This window comes from Microchirus variegatus, assembly GCF_963457635.1.
Source record: "Microchirus variegatus genome assembly, chromosome: 1".
Taxonomy (NCBI): domain Eukaryota; kingdom Metazoa; phylum Chordata; class Actinopteri; order Pleuronectiformes; family Soleidae; genus Microchirus; species Microchirus variegatus.
This window is the reverse complement of record NC_139802.1, coordinates 19,847,248-19,866,529: the sequence shown is the minus strand read 5'-3', so window position 1 is coordinate 19,866,529 and position 19,282 is coordinate 19,847,248. Positions and strand designations below refer to the sequence as shown.

The 19,282-nt window shown below is 41.0% G+C and overlaps 1 protein-coding gene across 1 annotated transcript in view; it reads right to left on the bottom strand.

Moving 5' to 3' along the window:
* The window catches only part of tgfbr2b (transforming growth factor beta receptor 2b), a 28,407-nt gene extending 14,794 nt beyond the window's left edge, over nucleotides 1-13,613 (bottom strand). Inside the window, exons 1-3 of the mRNA XM_083897405.1 lie at nucleotides 13,392-13,613; nucleotides 4,756-4,900; nucleotides 4,463-4,656 (exon numbers count right to left, since the gene is read on the bottom strand). Coding sequence (XP_083753531.1) covers nucleotides 4,463-4,656; nucleotides 4,756-4,900; nucleotides 13,392-13,479 — 427 coding nt within the window. The 5' untranslated portion in view covers nucleotides 13,480-13,613. The remainder of the gene's footprint in view (nucleotides 1-4,462; nucleotides 4,657-4,755; nucleotides 4,901-13,391) is intronic.
* Between the last annotated feature and the right edge of the window lie 5,669 nt (nucleotides 13,614-19,282).

The window sequence follows — 19,282 nt, the reverse complement described above, 5'->3', positions numbered from 1 at the left end:
TGGATTGAGTTTGACCTGGAGAAACCATCCCTCAACCAAAGTGTTGACACCAACAATCGACCACCGACGACGTAAACACATCACGTATGAACTTCAACATTGACACAATAGCAGATTAATCCTCCTAAATGTATAAATAACCTGTCTCTTTCCAGACGGCTCTCGTGTTCCGGTGAGTGTGAGTCCACTAATATTAACTATAGGTGCCCATGATAACATGACTGTACGACCAGTTTGCCACATGAAGGTGGCTCACATCTCTCCGTTGTTCTCCGGACACAGTCTCCGTCCACTTCTTCTTCTGCCCTTCCTCTTCTTTTCCCTCCATTTTTTCCGCCCCTGCATCTTAAACTGCTCCTGCTTGAGTCATCTGTCTATAAAACAGTCTGCTGTGTTACCAAGTGACTGATATACTCACTCATGCCAAGCCAAGATTCCACAGTTAAGGAGGAACTGTAAAATATAACCATAAAAAAACAGATCTTGGAGGATTCACAGAGCCATTTTTTCCCTTTACTGCCACATCCATCATCACATCCTCTTCCTCTTTGCAGGCCGCGTTATAAAGTCATTCTAATTAATTTCCCCCTTCTTTGTATTTTTATGCCTCTTTCGTCCCATTATGAGGAACATTTTCTTCATCGCGTTCCCATGAAGTGACACTATGTGCAGAAAGAATTCGGACAACTTTGTCCTGGTGTGGTTTTGATTATTCTTCGCGCGGCGCGTCGCCAACCACCACTGTATGGCGCGTACACAAAAACGCATGTTACTACAAGTCAGTATTTACTGTCAGTGCCTCCCTTTTCCCATTGAAACTCGTCAACGAGCTCCAAGAACACATGTTTCGATGACACTGTCGGAGAAGCCGAGTCAATCTGCTGCAAATCATCCTGACGCGACGTTAAGCAGAAACATCTGCTGTGTCACAGGCGCAAAGGGTGAAGGTTGCTGTGGTGGAAGCGCGGATACATGTGGTCACCGAGCAGGTCGTCGATAACTTTGTCAGGGTCTCTCAATAGATTTACAGTTTTTGTCCCAGCCTTTCACTAAAGATTCATGATATAACACATGTAAGTTGCGATTAACCAGTCAAACATACAGCGCTATATCTTAATTTACCTCTTCAGTATAATATTAGATGGAATACAAATGGCAGTAACATAGCCAGAAGTCAGCACAGGTCATATAATCACATTTTGAATTAAAAAGCAATCACAATAAGTTGACTTAGGTAAATGTTTATTATCAGGATAAATGTGAATAGTTAATGTGTCACTGAACGATGCTATATAGCCAACCAGCATACAGTCATAGTCATTTATTTTTGAAGGGCCACTGTTTATGATTGGGGGGGCTCAAAAATGTATTACATGTAACATGTTTTTGATAACTTTTGGAGCATTAGTTTCATCCATATTAGTAAGTTTCAAAAAATAAAAATAAAACACAATACGGTGCACAAATACGGATAAAAGTACGACCTAAATGACAGTAGAGTAGCACGACGCGTTTAGATTCAGGAATATAGTTAACATGATTATGCTCATTTTGTAAAATCGGAATATTTTAGGATGATTGTGATTTTCACACATTTTCATTTTTGTAACCGGAGGGACGTCGGTTCAATTACAGGGACAGGTCAAGGGCTGAGCTACCACTGAGCAAGGCACCAAATCCCACCCAACATAGTTTGTGCAAAATTAACATACTAACTACAATACTAATTCTTCTCTCTGTATAAATTGGAGACAATAACAAGCAGAAATCTGCTTAATCTGAAATGAAGGGAATATAAAGTGACTCAGATAAACAGCAGCCACAAGTTCTTGTTTAATCATCTACATAGGGATTCAGCGCTGGCAGTGATTTGACAAAACAAATGATGACTTTCTGCAGCACGGATCGAGAATATTGTGTGTCAGAATGACAGATTATGTGGAGCAGTAGCAGCAGCTTTGACGGTACCTTAGATTACTGGACTGTCTGACCAGTGAACTGTAAACCTCAGTACCAGGATGTCTGTGTAGATGCTCATCTACATCCAAATGTCACTGAATCAGTAGCAACAGATTTCTTGAATTTTAAATTCTTTAACAAGAAAAAAAAGAGATCATTTGCGACTGATTCAGTTTGTCAATAAAACAGAAAGAAATACAGAGAGAGAAGGAATCAAACCTTACTTAATAATGCTATATAACAGGAAGTGAAAGGCTTGGTTCAGCGTTATGCACGATAGCGGTGCATGTGCTGCGTGTTCGGGGGCTGTTCACCATGTGCTGGAGATGTTTCTGACTTAAGTTAAACACAGACAGGAAACCATATGTCTGAGCTCTCTGCAGTGTGGCTGGCTTACACACACACAGACACACACAAACGCACACACACTCCCCAGAACAGCGAGGTGCAGCAGAGAACCAGCTGAGCGAGCGACCACATTGAGGATTCCCCTTGCGTTGTTTATGTCAGATGCAAACACCAAGGTTCCACTTCCTGTTGTGATGATGTATTTTAGTCATTCCACGTACAGTAACAATAGAAAACTGAGCGAAGTGTGTGTGATGGTATCTCCCTGTGCGGATAAGTGAATTAGGTACACAGAGAAGATGAAGTTTTCAGGCAGACCAGGCAAGGAAAGTACCAATGTATTGTTGTATTTACATTTCATTACGAAAAGTTTGCCAGAACTCAATCACTTACGCAAGTTAATTCAGAATCAGTTGATTATCACACCTCGTCTGACATGATTTCCTTGCACATTGAAACCAGGGGAAGCTCAGCTTTGCAGATTGGATAAATGCAGCAAATTCATCACTTCCAGGGAAGCTCAGCTTCTCTGAGAGTCAATGGAGCAGTGGACGGGTTATCCGGCATGATGAAAGGATGATTTATACATTGCTTGGCTAATTTATGAGCTTTCACAAACCCCGACCCTGGTGTAGTCTTCTCATTGTCAAGTACAGTACAACCTTATTCAAGAAGATCCAGGTCCTGATCCATATCTGCTCTGATTTTCACTACACACTTAAGTCTGTTATGAGTAGTGTAATGTATTTTATGTAATGTATATGATATATCAATTATGAGAAACACGTTTTGCACTGCCTCTTATTCTTATAACAGAAACATGATATCAAAGGTATTGCGCATTGGCTTCTGATATAAAGTGATCACAACACAAGTGGAAACCTTTTCCTGTCACTTTGATTCCCATCACTTTGTCTTCTATGTTTTGTGGCAGCGTCACAGTGAGTCATGCGGTAAAATGTTCTCTCTTTTTTCTTTTTGGTTTCTCAGGACACAACAACCGTCCACAATCTCCACTTTTGATGAAACCGCTGGCAAAGGAACACGCTTGCCTGACACATCGGCTGATAGATGAGGTGCCTGGTACACGTATGTCGTCTATAGATTTGAACAGAGTGACTTCCTGCCAAAATCGCCTTCTTTCGGTTTTGATTACTGCATGACGGGATTATGTGACCTCAGCTATGCAATGTTGTTTTTCTGGGTTTTCCCCTCAGAACCATTAGTTCCAGTAAAGGAAAATCTTAATGCTTCGACTTATCAAGAGATTTTGGTGAGTGGGAGCGGTTATAGGGAAGAGCCCTTTTCTGTTCCAGCATGACCGTGCCCCAGTACACAAGTCAAGGTCCATAGAAGCATGGTGAGGAAGAAGTTGCGTGTCCCACACAACCTCAACTCCAACACACCCAACACTTTAGAGATGAACTAGAACAGAGACTTAATAGCCAGGCCCTCGCATGAAATATCAGTGTCTGACATAACAAATGATCTAATGGTCGAAGAGGCAAATATTCCAACAAACACCCTCCAAACGCTTGTGGAAAGCCTTCCTGGAAGAGTGGAAGCTGTTACAGCTGCAAAGGAGTTACAACCACAGACTAATGCCTGTAGATTTAGAGTGGGTTTGTCACAAAAACACTGTATGTGTACTATGTAGGTCAGAGGTCTCAAACCCACTTAAAGGAGACATATTATACACTATTTCTCCAAATTAAGCTAGTTCCCTGGTGTCCTAATGAACATGTCTGTGACATGCTTTGGTCAAAATACCTTAAGGATGAAGCACCACAGCAGTTCAATCACTCTGCCAAAACAGCCCTGTTCAGAACGCTCTCTTTTGAGTGCCTGTCTCTTTAAATGCAAATGAGACACAGGAAACTACGTCAGTGTCACAGAGGCTCTGGCAGCTAACAGCAGTTAGCATTTGGAAAAGCCATCATTTGCCGACTCTAGCCGGCACATTGCCGTCATATATGAAATGTATCCATTGGACATTTAAATCCTCTGAGGTTGGAAGTTTGTGTAGAACTCTGTGCTGCACTGTGCAGCCAAGAATAGAACACTTCACAGACTTGTGCTCTTCCGGATACTATTGCCCTCTCACCCTGGGCAATGTTTTCCTCACTACAGGATGATAGTGCTGTAGTCTACTTACTCGGGGGGAATATCAGCTTGTCGTTGCACTCTTCCTCATCAGTACAGGAGCAGAAGTGAGCCAGTCCACTCGTCGTGTTCTTCTCCTTCATCACACAGGTGGTGCTGTTGTAGTCATCCAGCAGAACGCCGTACAGTGGCCTGGAAGGATTGTGGCATAGAGTTTCCAGAGAGAACCCAGTCTCATTCTTCCTCCTTAGAAAGAGAGAGAGAAGGACAGAGGAGAAGTCAGCTAAAGAGTAAATGACATTCAGGAGGAAGTAAAAAGGCCACGTGCTGTTCTCCGGTACCTACCAGATAGCCACACAGACATCGCTGCTGTCCGGGCAGATGGAAGTGATGGAGCAGTTGGACACGCAGGTCCCTGTGCCGCTGCACAAGGACAGCTCCACATCACAGAACTTACAAAGCTGCCGTAAAGGATAAAACGGAGGCAAATCTGCAAAAAAAACACACAAGAACATCCATCAGATCTTTTGGGTTTTGGGTTTCAATTTTATTTTGTTTTGGCATCATAATAGTCGGCATCGCCCTGAACAAGGATTCGTTGAAAATGTTTGCAAACCTCTTAAGGAATAATTTAAAGGTGAAGTGAGTAGTTTATAGTGCCATCTAGAGGAGAGGCCGAAATTTACAACAAAGAACTGCTCCTCTGCTCACCCCCTCCCTTCCCTGAGCGCTACGGTATCCGCAGCTGGTCAAATGTCGTCGTCGTGGTCTTTCTCCGTGTCAGCAGATGAGGTTCGTGAGGTGAGGGAGAGGGCGAGCTACCACGGCCGTAGCAGACGAAGCGGAGAGAGAGGAGGCGGGACTTCCGCTACAAGTAAAGAGACGCTTGATTTGTTCTCTCGCGTTTGTCCTTACAGGCTCCGGTAGAAACATGGCGTCTCGCTGCTAACAGTGGCTATGCAACCGCGGTCCGCGACCATGTTATTTTACATGACTTTTTGAAACACTATGAAAATGAAACAAAAACTATTATACAGCGGTGCAGTTCTAACTTTGAAGTCCTTGCGTTTAGCGGTGTTTCAGGAAGTCAAAGGGTAAGTGTGTACAGAGGTCTGTGGTGGTATGTGGGTCAATGCACCAGATGCTGAAGTACTTTGACTTTCTCTTTTATTACTTTTTATTATACAGGAGCACATAATATGTATAAAAAAGTGGATTTTGGGTTATATAAACCCATAAATACTACACATTGTCCCTTTAAATGAATTTTTGAAATTCAGGAAATTATCCATTTGCCCTGATGCACTTTGACAGTGAGCTGACTTTCTTCAAAAAAACAAAAAGTATCTTGCATGAACACATAAGACTCAGCCATCTCAGCTGCCGTCAGCCACTCACCTGTTGCCGTTACAAACATCTCAACTCTGACACATTATCAACACTGACCATCACTCACTTCTTAAAATCTGATTTCAGGTTACAGCAGCACGAGCAGAGCTTTGATTCGCTCAGCTCCACCACACCGTTCAATCTCTACTGCTGTATCCTCTCCATATCCCAACTGACATGGGGGACAAAAGGAGGGGTCACACCCTGAGTGCCCACTTAACCTCTGCATGTTTATGGACGTGGGGGAGGTCACTGGAGAACCCAGAGAAAACCCGCACACACACACACACGCACACGCACACACACACACACACACACACACACACACACACACACACACACACACACACACACACACACACACACACACACACACGCGCGCGCGCACGCACACACACACACACACACACACACACACACACACACACACACACACACACACACACACACACACAGGGAGTAGAAACTCCACACAGAAAGGCCAGATTTGTCCATTCAGACTCGTTAAAGCATCATTGTGTGTAAATTAAGTACAGTATATGATGTCAGCGATATAACCCGGGGGGGCCACAGATCTAAGACTTTCTTCAAAACAAAACGATGATGGGAAATGAATCTACTGACCCAGTTCCTCGTGGATTCATTTATGCATCAATGATTCCAACACATTTGTCAAAGTGACATCAGATCCATCCAAGAAATGACAAAGACAGACAAAGACTCTTCGACTTTTTTTTTTTTACAACCATTTGACTTCATTTTTTGCTTGAGCCGCAGTCCCCATGTAGATATCATCATCGCGTGCCGCCTGAACCAAACGGTACAATCAGTACAATCTCATCCCTGTTATTCTCCTTATAGCATGTCTGAAAAACATATACGTCCGTCTGTGCTGTGACCTGTTCAGACCTGTTTGGACTCTTAACTTAGCATTTGTGAGTTTGCTGTTTAAAGAGTTTAAAATCAAATGAAAATTCAGATACACTTCTCGACTCAAGACATAAACTAGCAGGGTGTGTCATAATAAAGAAATCCAGATATCTTTAGATACTTTTAGAGATCTAAATAGTGCTGATATTAAGTTGTCTGGCTTGTTTTGGTTTACTTGTTTAATTAAATTTAGTATCACCACATTTTGGTGTAAATAACACACACGACTATAATTAATGGCATTTATATAGTTGCATTTGTATCAATAATAGTCGAGCACTGGCTCCTCTGAGGTGATCAAATCCAGCTTAGGGCCCCATAAAGGCTTGGGCCGGCCCTGCACAGCACAATATATATTGTATATATTGTATTCTCTGTTTTTTTGTGTGGAAAATCTTATTTATTAGTTTAATTTGTCACTGTGATGTGAAAAATGACTGCACCAAACAACACCAACACCCTGTGCTATCATGTTGGTCCCCTGCAATCCTTGCCTTAACTACACAATATGGACAATCGTATTCCGACCTTGACCATTGACCATTACCAACACTGACTATAATGACATATTCAAATACACGTACAGGACTTTAATCTGGAGTTGGTCACACTTTTTGCAGCTATACAACAGCTTCCACTTTTCTTAGAAGACTTTCCTCAACACTGTGAAGTGTTTCTATGTGAATTTGTGCTCATTAACCTCCACCAAGGAGGTATATGTTTTCACCGGAGTTTGTTTGTTTGTCTGTCTGTTAGTTAGCAAGATAACTCGAAAAGTCACAGACGGATTTGGATAAATTTTTCAGGAAATGTCCGCAATGGGACCAGGAACAAGTGATTACATTTTGGGCGTGATCCGTAGACGCCATCACTGGTTACAACACTCGCTGTCTGACCCAGGCATGCCAGAAGGGTGTACGCCTTCCTTGGTGGAGGTCTGTGCTCTCTGAGTGCTTTTCTAGTTCATTCTGTGGAGCAGAACACTGATGTTGGGCCAGAAGAGCCGGCTCACAATCTCAGGGCTCTGTGCCGGGCCAGTCAAGTTCAAACCAGGTCTTTATTGTCCTTGCTTTGTGCATTGGGACACTGAGTCAACTGTTGCCGCAAAGTTGGAAGCATGGCATTGTCCGAAAGATTGTCCTTCTTAATTGAGACACCTGAATTTAATACTTAACAGGTGTAGTCAAATACTTTTGTTGTCCAGTATCTGTACTGTGTGAAATCCCCTGCTGTTCAGCGTAAAATACGTGGATCCAAGATGCAGGTAGTCGACGTAGTCTTAAGTCTATTAAGACTGAGGAGAACTTTCCTCAGATTGAGTGACAGATATCTACTTTGCCGCAATGAAAGGTGCCTCTCTCCTGCAAACATGGCTTCCCGTTTTGAAAAAATCCAAGGCATAGACAAAACAACTGCACAAGGGCGCAGTCTGCGCTATCGTTGAATCAGCCACGTCTGCAGATCTATAAAAAAAAACCTCGACTGGAGGAGGACTTCATTTAACACACATGAATCCTCATTACCCTCCCTACATGTCAACAAAGACAGCCTCCCTGATCCAGTGTGTGTGTGTGTGTGGTTTAATGTCTGTGTGTGAAACATATTCAGCCACAGTCTGCATGGACTGGTTTATTCACTTCACAGGAGGCACAGAGCACTTCCATCACAATAGGTTTGGTTTGTGGCAGGAGCAGAGACAATGAAACCTCACACATTAGGAACAATTTTTACGTCTCATCCTGGTTTCACAGCCTCAGAATCTGCAAGTTTACAAAAAATACACTTGTTATTTACGGTTTTTTTTTCTTTGTCTTCAGCACATACACGTTCACTGCAGGTCACATGACATTGGTGACGAATGTCAGTAAAGTGTTTTTTTTCTCCAATATCTGATATCAGATGAACACTGATACTGAGTATCACATCAGCTTATCCCAATTATCGAATAAAATAATACCCCCCCACCACTTAATATTAAATTATAATGAGTTATTTCTGTGCGTATGTATATTGTGAACTGTTTATCGTTCCATATCAGAACAAACATTTCTATTTTGACATGATATGAAATATCATCATATATATTATTATTTCAAGGTCTTTTTCTCAAAATGATGGACTGGCCAGGATGGACTGGCCAAATTAGACACTTGGTAGTCTGAGTCAATTGTGGTGAAATAATGAATGTTAGTATCTATATATCTATATATAGATATCTCACAAAACCTTATTCTTTCATGATTTCCCAGTTAATAAACTGAGCTTTGTGTTATTTCAGATCAGTTTTTATCATGAATTCCACACCTTTTCTACGATGCGGTGCAGCAGAAAAGCAGCAGCAACACGAGGAGAGAAAATATTTACAGAAGGAACGTGATAAAGTTTGGAGAGAACCTTTTCTGTGCGGGAGCCAGAAACACCCACCCAAGGAATGCTGCATGGGAACGAATGAAACAGACCTTCTCCATGTCCGCTCTCTGTGTCTGTCTCACCCTCCCTTCTCTCTCTCTCACTCCCTCCATTCTTTCACCTTCCACCTTATATGCTGTGACATAATAGTACATTTTTGTAGAATGAGCCCTTGTCACCGACAATGTTTTTGAAGCTATTTACACCACTTTATTAAGTGTGGCAATGCATTAAGCCGCTGCCATGCATTTTGGCTGATTTGCAGTTTAACAGGTGACCAGTAAGTGAATTGCAGATTTTGTAGGGCCCTATAAGGGATAATATTATAAATAATAATATGATTACAATAAAATACCAATACCAATACAATAGTTTAGTGGTTAAAAAACAACCACTGATGAACTTACTGTAGCTTTGTTTCTCTTCCTACAATTGGCAAGTAATCTTGCATTATTGCCTCCATATTCATTCTTTGTTACAAGGTCAAAGTTCCAGTTTGTAATTAAAGTAAATTTATTAACTTTTCCAGTTAATAAAAAAAAAAAAAAAGGTAATCTATAAGAATATTATGTAAAAAAAAACGAGTGCCAAAAAATGCATTCACACATGAAGCATCATCATAGGGATGGGAATCACAGGGTCCTTAACGATACCATAAAATACTCCCTTAAGGAATTCTGAGTATTTAATAAAAACAGTGCTGGTGCCTCTACATGGCACCCACTCCTCCACTACCCATAGAATCCACCTCTGAAACGTTTCATGGTCACTTCCTGGGGTTTCTGGTCGTACGCCAACCCATAACAGGTGTCTCACTTTGCGATCGCTAGCTTGCTTTCCTTGCCTTCTTCAGTCTTGTGTGCCAAAAAAGGCTTGACGACGAGTTGAAAAGTTACACACTGCACCTTTAAAGGGGCTGCGGTGCAGTTCTAACTTTGAAGTCCTTGCGTTTAGCGGTGTTTCAGGAAGTCAAAGGGTAAGTGTGTACAGAGGTCTGTGGTGGTATGTGGGTCAATGCACCAGATGCTGAAGTACTTTGACTTTCTCTTTTATTACTGCGCCACTTTTCCCTCTTCCTGACTGTCCCTGTGTGTGTGTGTGTGTGTGTGTGTGAAATTCGTGCGTCACAGGAAAGCGCTGGCTGTCATTAAAACTGCACTCCTGATGATTCTTGAAGCGGCTGGATTTGAAACTTGAAGATTTTGGAGGAGTGAAAACTCTTCGACACTGGACTTGTACGATAGATTTTGCAGTGATGTAGCAAAATAGGAACAATATAAGAGATTCAGTTGAACATAACCAAACACAGTCCTCCTTTGTTGTTCTCGTCTCTCAGGTTGTCTTTGACGCTCCACTCTTATATAATTTTTGTTGCTTAGTTCATTTATACACTGTGTGTTTTGCATGATAACAATAAATTAAAAACAGAACTATTAACTATTAACTTTGCGTTTCTTCAAACTGGACTTGTCGCTGTTTAGCAGTTTTATAAAGCCGTTCAAACGTTTCTCTCTCGCTCTGCTACTGTCTTGGAGAGACACAAGGATAAGGAATGCCTGACTACACGGTGACCTCTGCCCTGACACGACGAATCCTCCCTGAAAAATAAAGGGTGAAGGAACCTTCCTATGACAGTGCACCGCCAAGTCAACATCAGTCAAGTGAAAAACAAGCAATGTAAAAACAAAAGAAATGACACAGCCCTGCTGTTTGCATAACACAACCAGACAACAAGAGTCAGGCTGCTCTGGTGCAGGGAGAGTGATGAGCAGTGCTCCAGGGAAATCAACAACAAGTGTGTGTGTGTGTGTGTGTGTGTGCGTGTGTGCGTGTGTGCGTGCGTGTGTGTGGCTATTTTCTGACACATACAATGCCGCACGACCACACAATCTTTCTGGTATGTGGGATTTCCAGGTTCAAAATAGACTCCTCTGAGGGTGGAGGGCAGGAACAAACAGCAGAGAGGAGGAGGAGGAGGAGGCCGTGCAAAGGAGGTGAAGAAGATAAACAACATGTAGGAATGATCAGAGCTCATGCTGCTCTGACTCCAAATCATTTCCACAGTCACAGACAAATTTACCCAAATTGGAATAAAATCACAAGAGTTTTGCTGGAGCTGTGGCTCATCACAGTCGTTTTGTGCAGACTTTGCCAAACTTTCCCCACTGTTTATGACCCAAAACACAATATAAATTGTATCACAAGCACATTTCTGCATAATCTAGCCACTCATTTACAACCACGTCCACTTTCTTCACTGAAAGGTTGGGAAAATTCTGCAAGTTTCTTTGGGGACCTAAAAGACATCTCCTGCGACCCATCTGTGGGCCCCCGACCCAGTCTTTGGGAATCCCTGATTTAGTGTAAGGAGGTAATCCAATCTGTTTCCAGTCTTCCTCGAGTTTTCTTGTTGCACAAACATGTTTGATGTCTTTTAGTCTTGGCTCACGCAAATGGTGCCGAATTGATGAGTGCTCAGCAAACAGGAAGCAGAAAAAAAGAAACAACAACTTGGCCTGAGAAACAAGACGGCGGTGCAATGAAACATGTGGAAACACACAGGAAACCAGAGATTTACAGTAGATGCTGTGCAGTCAGTGACACTGCAAGATCCACAGTCGTAAAAACACGATATGTGACTTAAAAACACGACACTATTGTTTTTAGACGTGAGAATGTCGTTTCGAGCATCTGGTCTGGTCAAATTCAAAATGTTTGGATGAAAATAACTGTTCAGGGTTGATATTTCAAAGAATTTCAAAGTAAAAGTCTTTGTTTTGATGGGAGACAACATTTAGTTCACTATGCAAACATATTATTTATGATGCAAAAGGTATTCATTTCAATTAAATCTTTATTTATATAGCACCGATTTTTAACATGCATTATCTCGAGGCACTTGTCAGGCTGAGGTCAAGACCTATTAATTATTGTAGAGGGAAAACAATAACTCCCTTTTAACAGGAAGAAATCTATATAACTATATAATAAACACCACCAGAGGAGCTCTCATTCAACAGTTTGAGAACCATCTTAAACACAAGCTCAGACGATCTAATGCTTTGTATCCAAATATTGTTGAAACGTCGAGAGTTTCATCAAGATTTAAGATCATTAAAGCTTAAAAATGTAAACATGGATTAGTGATTATTCATCGCCATTATAAAGCTTCCTTTACGGGAATAATGTGGCTTTTCTCTGTTTAAGTTCTATATTCCAATCATTTAGCGTTACACTTTGATGACACATGGCGGAGTCACATGGCCATAGACTCTCTGCCTCGACCTGCCTGATGAGAATCACATGATTTTCTGTTAAATATTTCGATTCAAGAAAACTCCCTGACACCATCAGGGAAAATGAAGACCTCTGCCAAAAAGGCTTACGCCCAATCCCACCACATGAAAAAACAATGTTCTGCCCATTTATCCAGATTTTACTGCTGACAGACAGATGTTTTAAAAGTTCATACAGAAGAATAGAAATGGACTGATAAATTACAACGTGCATTATGTCACAAGCGATTCAACTTGCACAAATGTATTAATTAGTAAAAAACAACAACAACAACAACAAAAACATTTAAAATATTATTTTCTCCCCAAATTCAAATCCAGACCCAGAAGCCACCTGTGCTGACTGATTCTTCTCCACATGACATGACATCTGGTTTTATTCTTGCATATTATGTCTCGCTTTATCCATGTTTTACTGCTTGTTGTTAATTTGTATTAATTTTATTATTATTATTATTATTATTATTATTATTATTATTATTATTATTATTATCATTATTATTATTATGGACATTGAATGTCTTCTTTTTTCATTTAGATTAATACATTGTGGCTATTCTTCTTATTCATCTGTTTGCACATTTTACAGTTACAAGTGCTTCATTATAGAAACCTTTAGTGGATTATGAGATATTAGAAAATCAGTTTCATAGAAAATGATGGGGTTTTGTGTTTATTTGTGTGTGTAATCAAACATGTGCTGTGTGAGAAAAGGCAGCACAGTTTGTTGTGACAGCAGCAGCAGCAGCAGCGAAGAGCATAACTGAACAGTGCGTCAGTCGCGCTGCGCTCTGAGTCACCTGTTGCGCCTCTCAGCAGCTCCACACTGAGCCATGCGTAAACCATGCGGAAAGAAAGTTTCCCAAACACACACACAGACATAGAGGTTTGTTGTAGTCAAACGAGTCTTAAATGGACGGAAGTGGACATTAGAGAGGACAGGCGTGCGTAACTCACCGGCAGTCCCTGGCTCCAGCAGCAGCACAGCGACCAGGAAGACGCATAGCGCTCCCCGTGAAGACATCCAAGTGCGCTGTCCCTCCATCTTTCTGTCTGTCCCCTCTGTCCAAACACTGTCAACCACTTTCAGTGGTAAGTTACCGAGAGTCCAGCGGAGGGACTGTGTCTTCTGCTGTCTCTGCTGGACTGTTGGACTGTGCGCTCCTCTGCGCTGCAGCAGCTGGAGACTCACTGCTGCCGAAGCGCACACACACACGCGCGCACACACACTACGACAGGAAACCGGGAGAGGGCGGGGGAATCTCTCTCTCTCTGTATATGTGTGTGTGTGTGTGTGTGTGTGTGTGTGTGTGTGGGTGCGCGCGTGTGCAATTGCCCAAATAGTATAAGTCAGAAGAGTAAACAGCTCCGTTGCATAAACTCAGGGCCATGAAATGAAATGTTGCCACAGCTCCTCCGCTGACCTGTCCACTCACAGAGGACACACTATGAGAGGTGAAACACTGTGATGTTTGTGCTGCAGATCGTGAAACTTCAAAGGTCCAGGGTGGACATTTTCGGTCAAATACTCTGAAATACTCTCAATCAGAATGATTATTCCTCATTTTTCGAAAGTGTACAAGCAACTGATCGTATGAGTTGTTGTTTTTCATAAGGCCAGAGTGAGGAAATGAAACAAATGAGTTTTGATGAAGGGAAGGAGTTACATACTGTACCTTTAATGCACGACGGAACCAATATTTGTCCACACAGGAAATATAAATAATAATAATAACATACAGATTTATTAATGTGCAGTTTTTGTTATTATTCTACCTCTGTTTGGTCTTTGTAAACAGAAATGAAGTGTGTCAGGCAATACTATCAGACCTGAGTGAGGGAGTGTTTGTCAAACTGCTGAACAAACGGCAGGTTTTTTTGGGCCCTTCTTTGTGTTTTCAGCGCAACGTTGCTCCGTCTGTTTTGACATGCATTAAAAGCACTTCCTGTGTGCAGCACCCCTGGCGTCAGTGATCTAGTGATACAAAGAAACACACAGAGACATGACATTTATTTATATTTAAAAAATAACAGAATAAAAAGCAAACAGAATACATAAGAAAGACAGAAAAATGTTCACTGCCCTTTTTAAAACGTAGCTTAAAACACATTTTTACTCTGGCTTTTGACCCGGTTTGAGACTTTGATTTTATATCTGTTTATTATTTGTGCTGTTTTTATATTTTCAACAGTATTCAGTTGTTTTATTGTCTTTTTGTGCTTTATGAATAAAGTTAAGGATTGGATTGCAGATCAACATTTTTGAAACCTAATATTGCCTAAAAAGTATGAATTTGACACATACAGGCATATTTTAGGTAGCAGGTACAGTTTTTTTTTTTTTCCTCTTTCCTTCTTCTAGATATTGGCCGGAGGCATTTTGTTTTTGCAGACTGGGGGCTCAGTGACAGCGAGACAGTCTGTTTGGTCATATAATGCAGCAGGTCTGGACATGCTGCTCTCTACCAACATTGGAAGTGAGCCACTCACTCACTCAGTCCAGGGTCTGAACCCACACAGTCTCAGAAGAGCTATGTTTGTTTTGCAGCCCTATAGTGCATGGCAACTGTGGTCAAATATGCAGTACGTTATCATTTCATACACAGAGAGTGCATATATGAAGTCGTCATGTGGCGAAATTCTGAGATTTAACTTCCACTGAGGAAGTTACGATTGCAGCCTACAATGCTCTGTTTCCTTGTGTTTTTCTCTATTTGTGGAGCAGCATATCTTCAAACTCTCAGGAGGGATTTTGAAGATATTTTGTGGGAATGTTGGTTATGACCCAAGAAAAAAATAATAATAATAAATTGGTGGTGATCCAGTCATGGATCCTGATACAGGATTTGTTTTAAAACCTTGCAAAATAGGGGAATTGACAGTGTGGGGAAATTGATGAGACTTGGCAGAGGTTTGCAAACTTGGAGAAGCTTCTTTTATTTTGACATCAGAACACTCTCATCTGCATTGCTGCTTCTCTTTCTCTATCTTGTAAAATGTAGATTCTCTATCATTCAGGCCATAGTGATCCAAAAGTTGTTGTAGCAGAAGCAGCTGGACGTTTCGCCTTTCATCTCGGATAAGAAGAAGTGAAAAAGCCCACAGTTTCTACTGATTCAGTGACTTTTGGGTGATTGGACGGATCAAATTTGGTGCAAAGATTCCCAAGTTTCCTGTTTCATCATAGAAGCTATCAAGCAACAGTTTCTGACAAGACGTTTAGCATTGGCTCGTACCTTTCACAGTAATGTACAGTGTGTATTGACAGTAAATGACAGCTGTTTACTGTAACTTCTCAATAGTTGTGTATTTTCATGTTTACATACTATATTTGACTGCATAAATCACATTTCAAACACCTAGACTACCGTGCAAAAGTTTGGGGTCACTTAGAAATGTCCTTATTTTTGAAGGAAAAGCACTTTTTTTTCAATGAATATAACATAAAATGAATCATAATAAATACACTATACATTGTTAATGTGGTAAACAACTATTCTAGCTGCAAATGTATGATTCTTAATGGAATATGTACATAGGTGTATAGAGGCCCATTTCCAGTGTTCTAATGGTACATTGTGTTTGCTAATCACGTTAGAAGGCTATTGGATGATTAGAAAACCCTTGTGCAATGATGTTAGCACAACTGAAAACAGTTTTGCTGCTTCTTTATTTTGAACAAAAATCATTATTTCTAATCTTGTCAATGTCTTGACTTTATTTTCTGTTCATTTCACAACTCTTTTGATGAATAAAATGTACAACACACACAAAGTAAAGCTTGATCAATAATAATGATGCCATTAATTGTGAGTTTACTGTGAAAAAAACCAGATAACACAATGCAATACATTTCTCCATTTGTTGCCAAAGTGAGATATCAAACAACAGTCTGCCATATCAGGTTACTGTGAGACGTTAATTCATTACTTATGAAGTCTGAAGATCACATTAACTCCCGACGAGGCAGCTGCTTCCGTCTCGCTCAGCCTCACACTGGTCCCTGAGCCACAGCTGCCAGAAACCATCTCAGACATCTCCAGCCAGGACCAGTGGAATGACGCGATTGGTGTGAGAGTGGCAAGCGAGCGACAAGTGCTCACTCTGGGGTTATAATTGACGCTGCACACGATAATCTGCAAATGTGTGTTCAGAACGAATCAGATTCTCCAAATATGTGATAGGATTTGGAGTTTTCAATTAGGTATTAGGAACAGTAAATTAAATGTATTCCAGATTGTACAGTCATCTGGCTTGAGCAGCAACAGGCACATCCATCTGGTGCTCAATCACAGGTAGTTTATGACGGTGGTTTTTAATTTGGAGAATGAAGACTGATGGATCTGATGATACTGCTAATACTCGGCAGGGGTGTGTCAGCTCATACCTGAAGCTCACTGTGCTGCACAAAGGTTTTTTTTTTTTTTTTTATCTCACAGGGACACAGGACCCCACTGAGCTTGCATGAATTTAAATGAAGGATTTCAAACACTGAAATCACACAGTTTGCACTTCCAGATGGAGATGGCAGCTCCTGTACGTCAGTGGTGTAAAATCTCTCCTTTTCTCTATGGACTTTGGTGCAGCAGCGATTTGAAAATAGATTTTTTTTCATTTTTTCATTAACTACACTACTGTTCAAAAGTTTGGGGTCACTTAGAAATGTCCTTATTTTTGAAGGAAAAGTTTTTATTAGAATATGTACATAGGTGTATAGAGGCCCATTTCCAGTGTTCTAATGGTACATTGTGTTTGCTAATGGCGTTAGAAGGCTATTGGATGATTAGAAAACCCTTGTGCAATGATGTTAGCACAGCTGAAAACTGTTTTGCTGGTTCTTTGACAAAAGGGCAAAATTATTATTTTGAATAAAAATCATTATTTCTGATCTTGTCAATGTCTTCATTATTTTTTTTATTCATTTTTGCAACTCTTTAGATTAATAAAAGTGTGACCTTTAATGGAAAACACAACAACTATTGAACCATAGTGTATATTTGGTACATATTACACAAACTGTAGCTTTAATAATGACCTGCAGGGAACATGAAAGGCATTTCTGTTGCTGCTTGTATGAATGGTCTTGTCATGGAATTAACAGGTATTTCACATTTTTGGCACTGTTCTGTCAAAATGCTGTGTCTGTGTGTGTGTGTGTGTGTACAGCACACAGTGACTTTTAACCGTGTGCCAAAATGAGTCTGTGATCTTGTGTGTGTATGTGTGTGTGTGTGTGTGTGTGTGTGTGTTTGTGTGGGGGTGTGTGTGTGTGTGTGTGTGAGAGAGAGAGAGAGGGAGCAAGCGACCGTCATGAGCTTAGGTTTCTGTTTAAATTCTTTGAGTTATGTTCACAGCTGTTGTCAACATTCCATACTGGAGTCTGCTGGACTTCCAGGAGCTGGCAAGACACACACACACACACACACACACACACACACACACACACACACACACACACACACACACACACACACACACACACACACACACACACACACACACTGTATTAACTTCTCTTTATTTAGACAGCATAAACAGAGTCTTATCCCTAACCGTAACCACGATTAATATCTTAGCGCCGGACCTAACCACTTCAATCCTGAAATGAGGTTCTCTGTCTCATTAGGACCAGGCTTTGGTCTCCACGAGGACTACTGGTCCTGACAAGGTCAGTGTCTGTGTGACAGAAAAAAGTCCTTAAGAGGTAACAAACACAAGTACACCAGGCAATTGTTATGGGCAAGGATTTAAAGGGAGAAAAATGTTCATCAATCCACTTATTTGTCACTGCATTTACTATTTCGGTCATTAAAAGTTTGTGTGTGTGTGTGTGTGTGTGTGTGTGTGTGTGTGTGTGTGTGTGTGTGTGTGTGTGTGTGTGTGTGTGTGTGTGTGTGTGTGTGTGTGTGTGTGTGCAGTCAGTAGCAGGTGAGTTGATTGTCACAGCTGTAGCCAGTTGACTAATCATGCTCTGCTTTTAAAAGCAGTGAAGAGTGAAGGACAGACGTGTTGAGGGGGGGAACAGCCTGTGTGTTATAAAGTCAGATTTGAGTCAGATTTTTGATTTTTTTTTTTTGTCATGTAAACACGTTAGTCCGAGTAAAATCAACTATTCTTAGTTGGACTAACATACCTAGATAAGCCTGTACATGCTTCTTAAACGGACAGGATTTGGACGTTCACGTTCTGAGCAGGCACCAGAAACGACAAACAACACCATGGCATCAGCTGGAGTAACAGCTGCAGAGAAGACCCACTCAAGATTAACAACAGGTACGAAACATGTATACAGAACCACAGCTCGATCCACCTCACCGTTGTTTCTCTGTGACGTAAAAAAGGTCGACAGCACTAGCTTCTAGAGAGATACAGCGCCACCTGTGGAGGTGGAGTCAGATGTACACGGTCATTAAATTGAATTCAGAGCTCATGGAGGCTGTGTTGATCAGTTCTGTTTCAAATCTGATTCAGGACAAAGACGGTTCACGTTCACTTCCATCTACCTTTAACATGAGCATTATCGTCCACTTGAGCCGCAGCTTACAATTATTTTCATAATCAATTAATCTGTTGATTATTTTCACAATTTTCACCAAATGATTCATCGATTAATTATTAATCGATGAATCATTTGGTCCATAAAATGTCAAACCTGGAAATGATGATCTACTCGAATGATTTGTTTTGTCCACAAACCAAAATTATTCAGTTTCTAATGATTTCTTTGTTGTATGGAGAAAATAAACCAGAAAATATTCACATTTAAGAAGCTAAAACAATCAGAATCTTGCTAAAGAGCTTCAAACCAATTAATCGATTGTCAAAATAGTTGACGATTAATTTAGTAA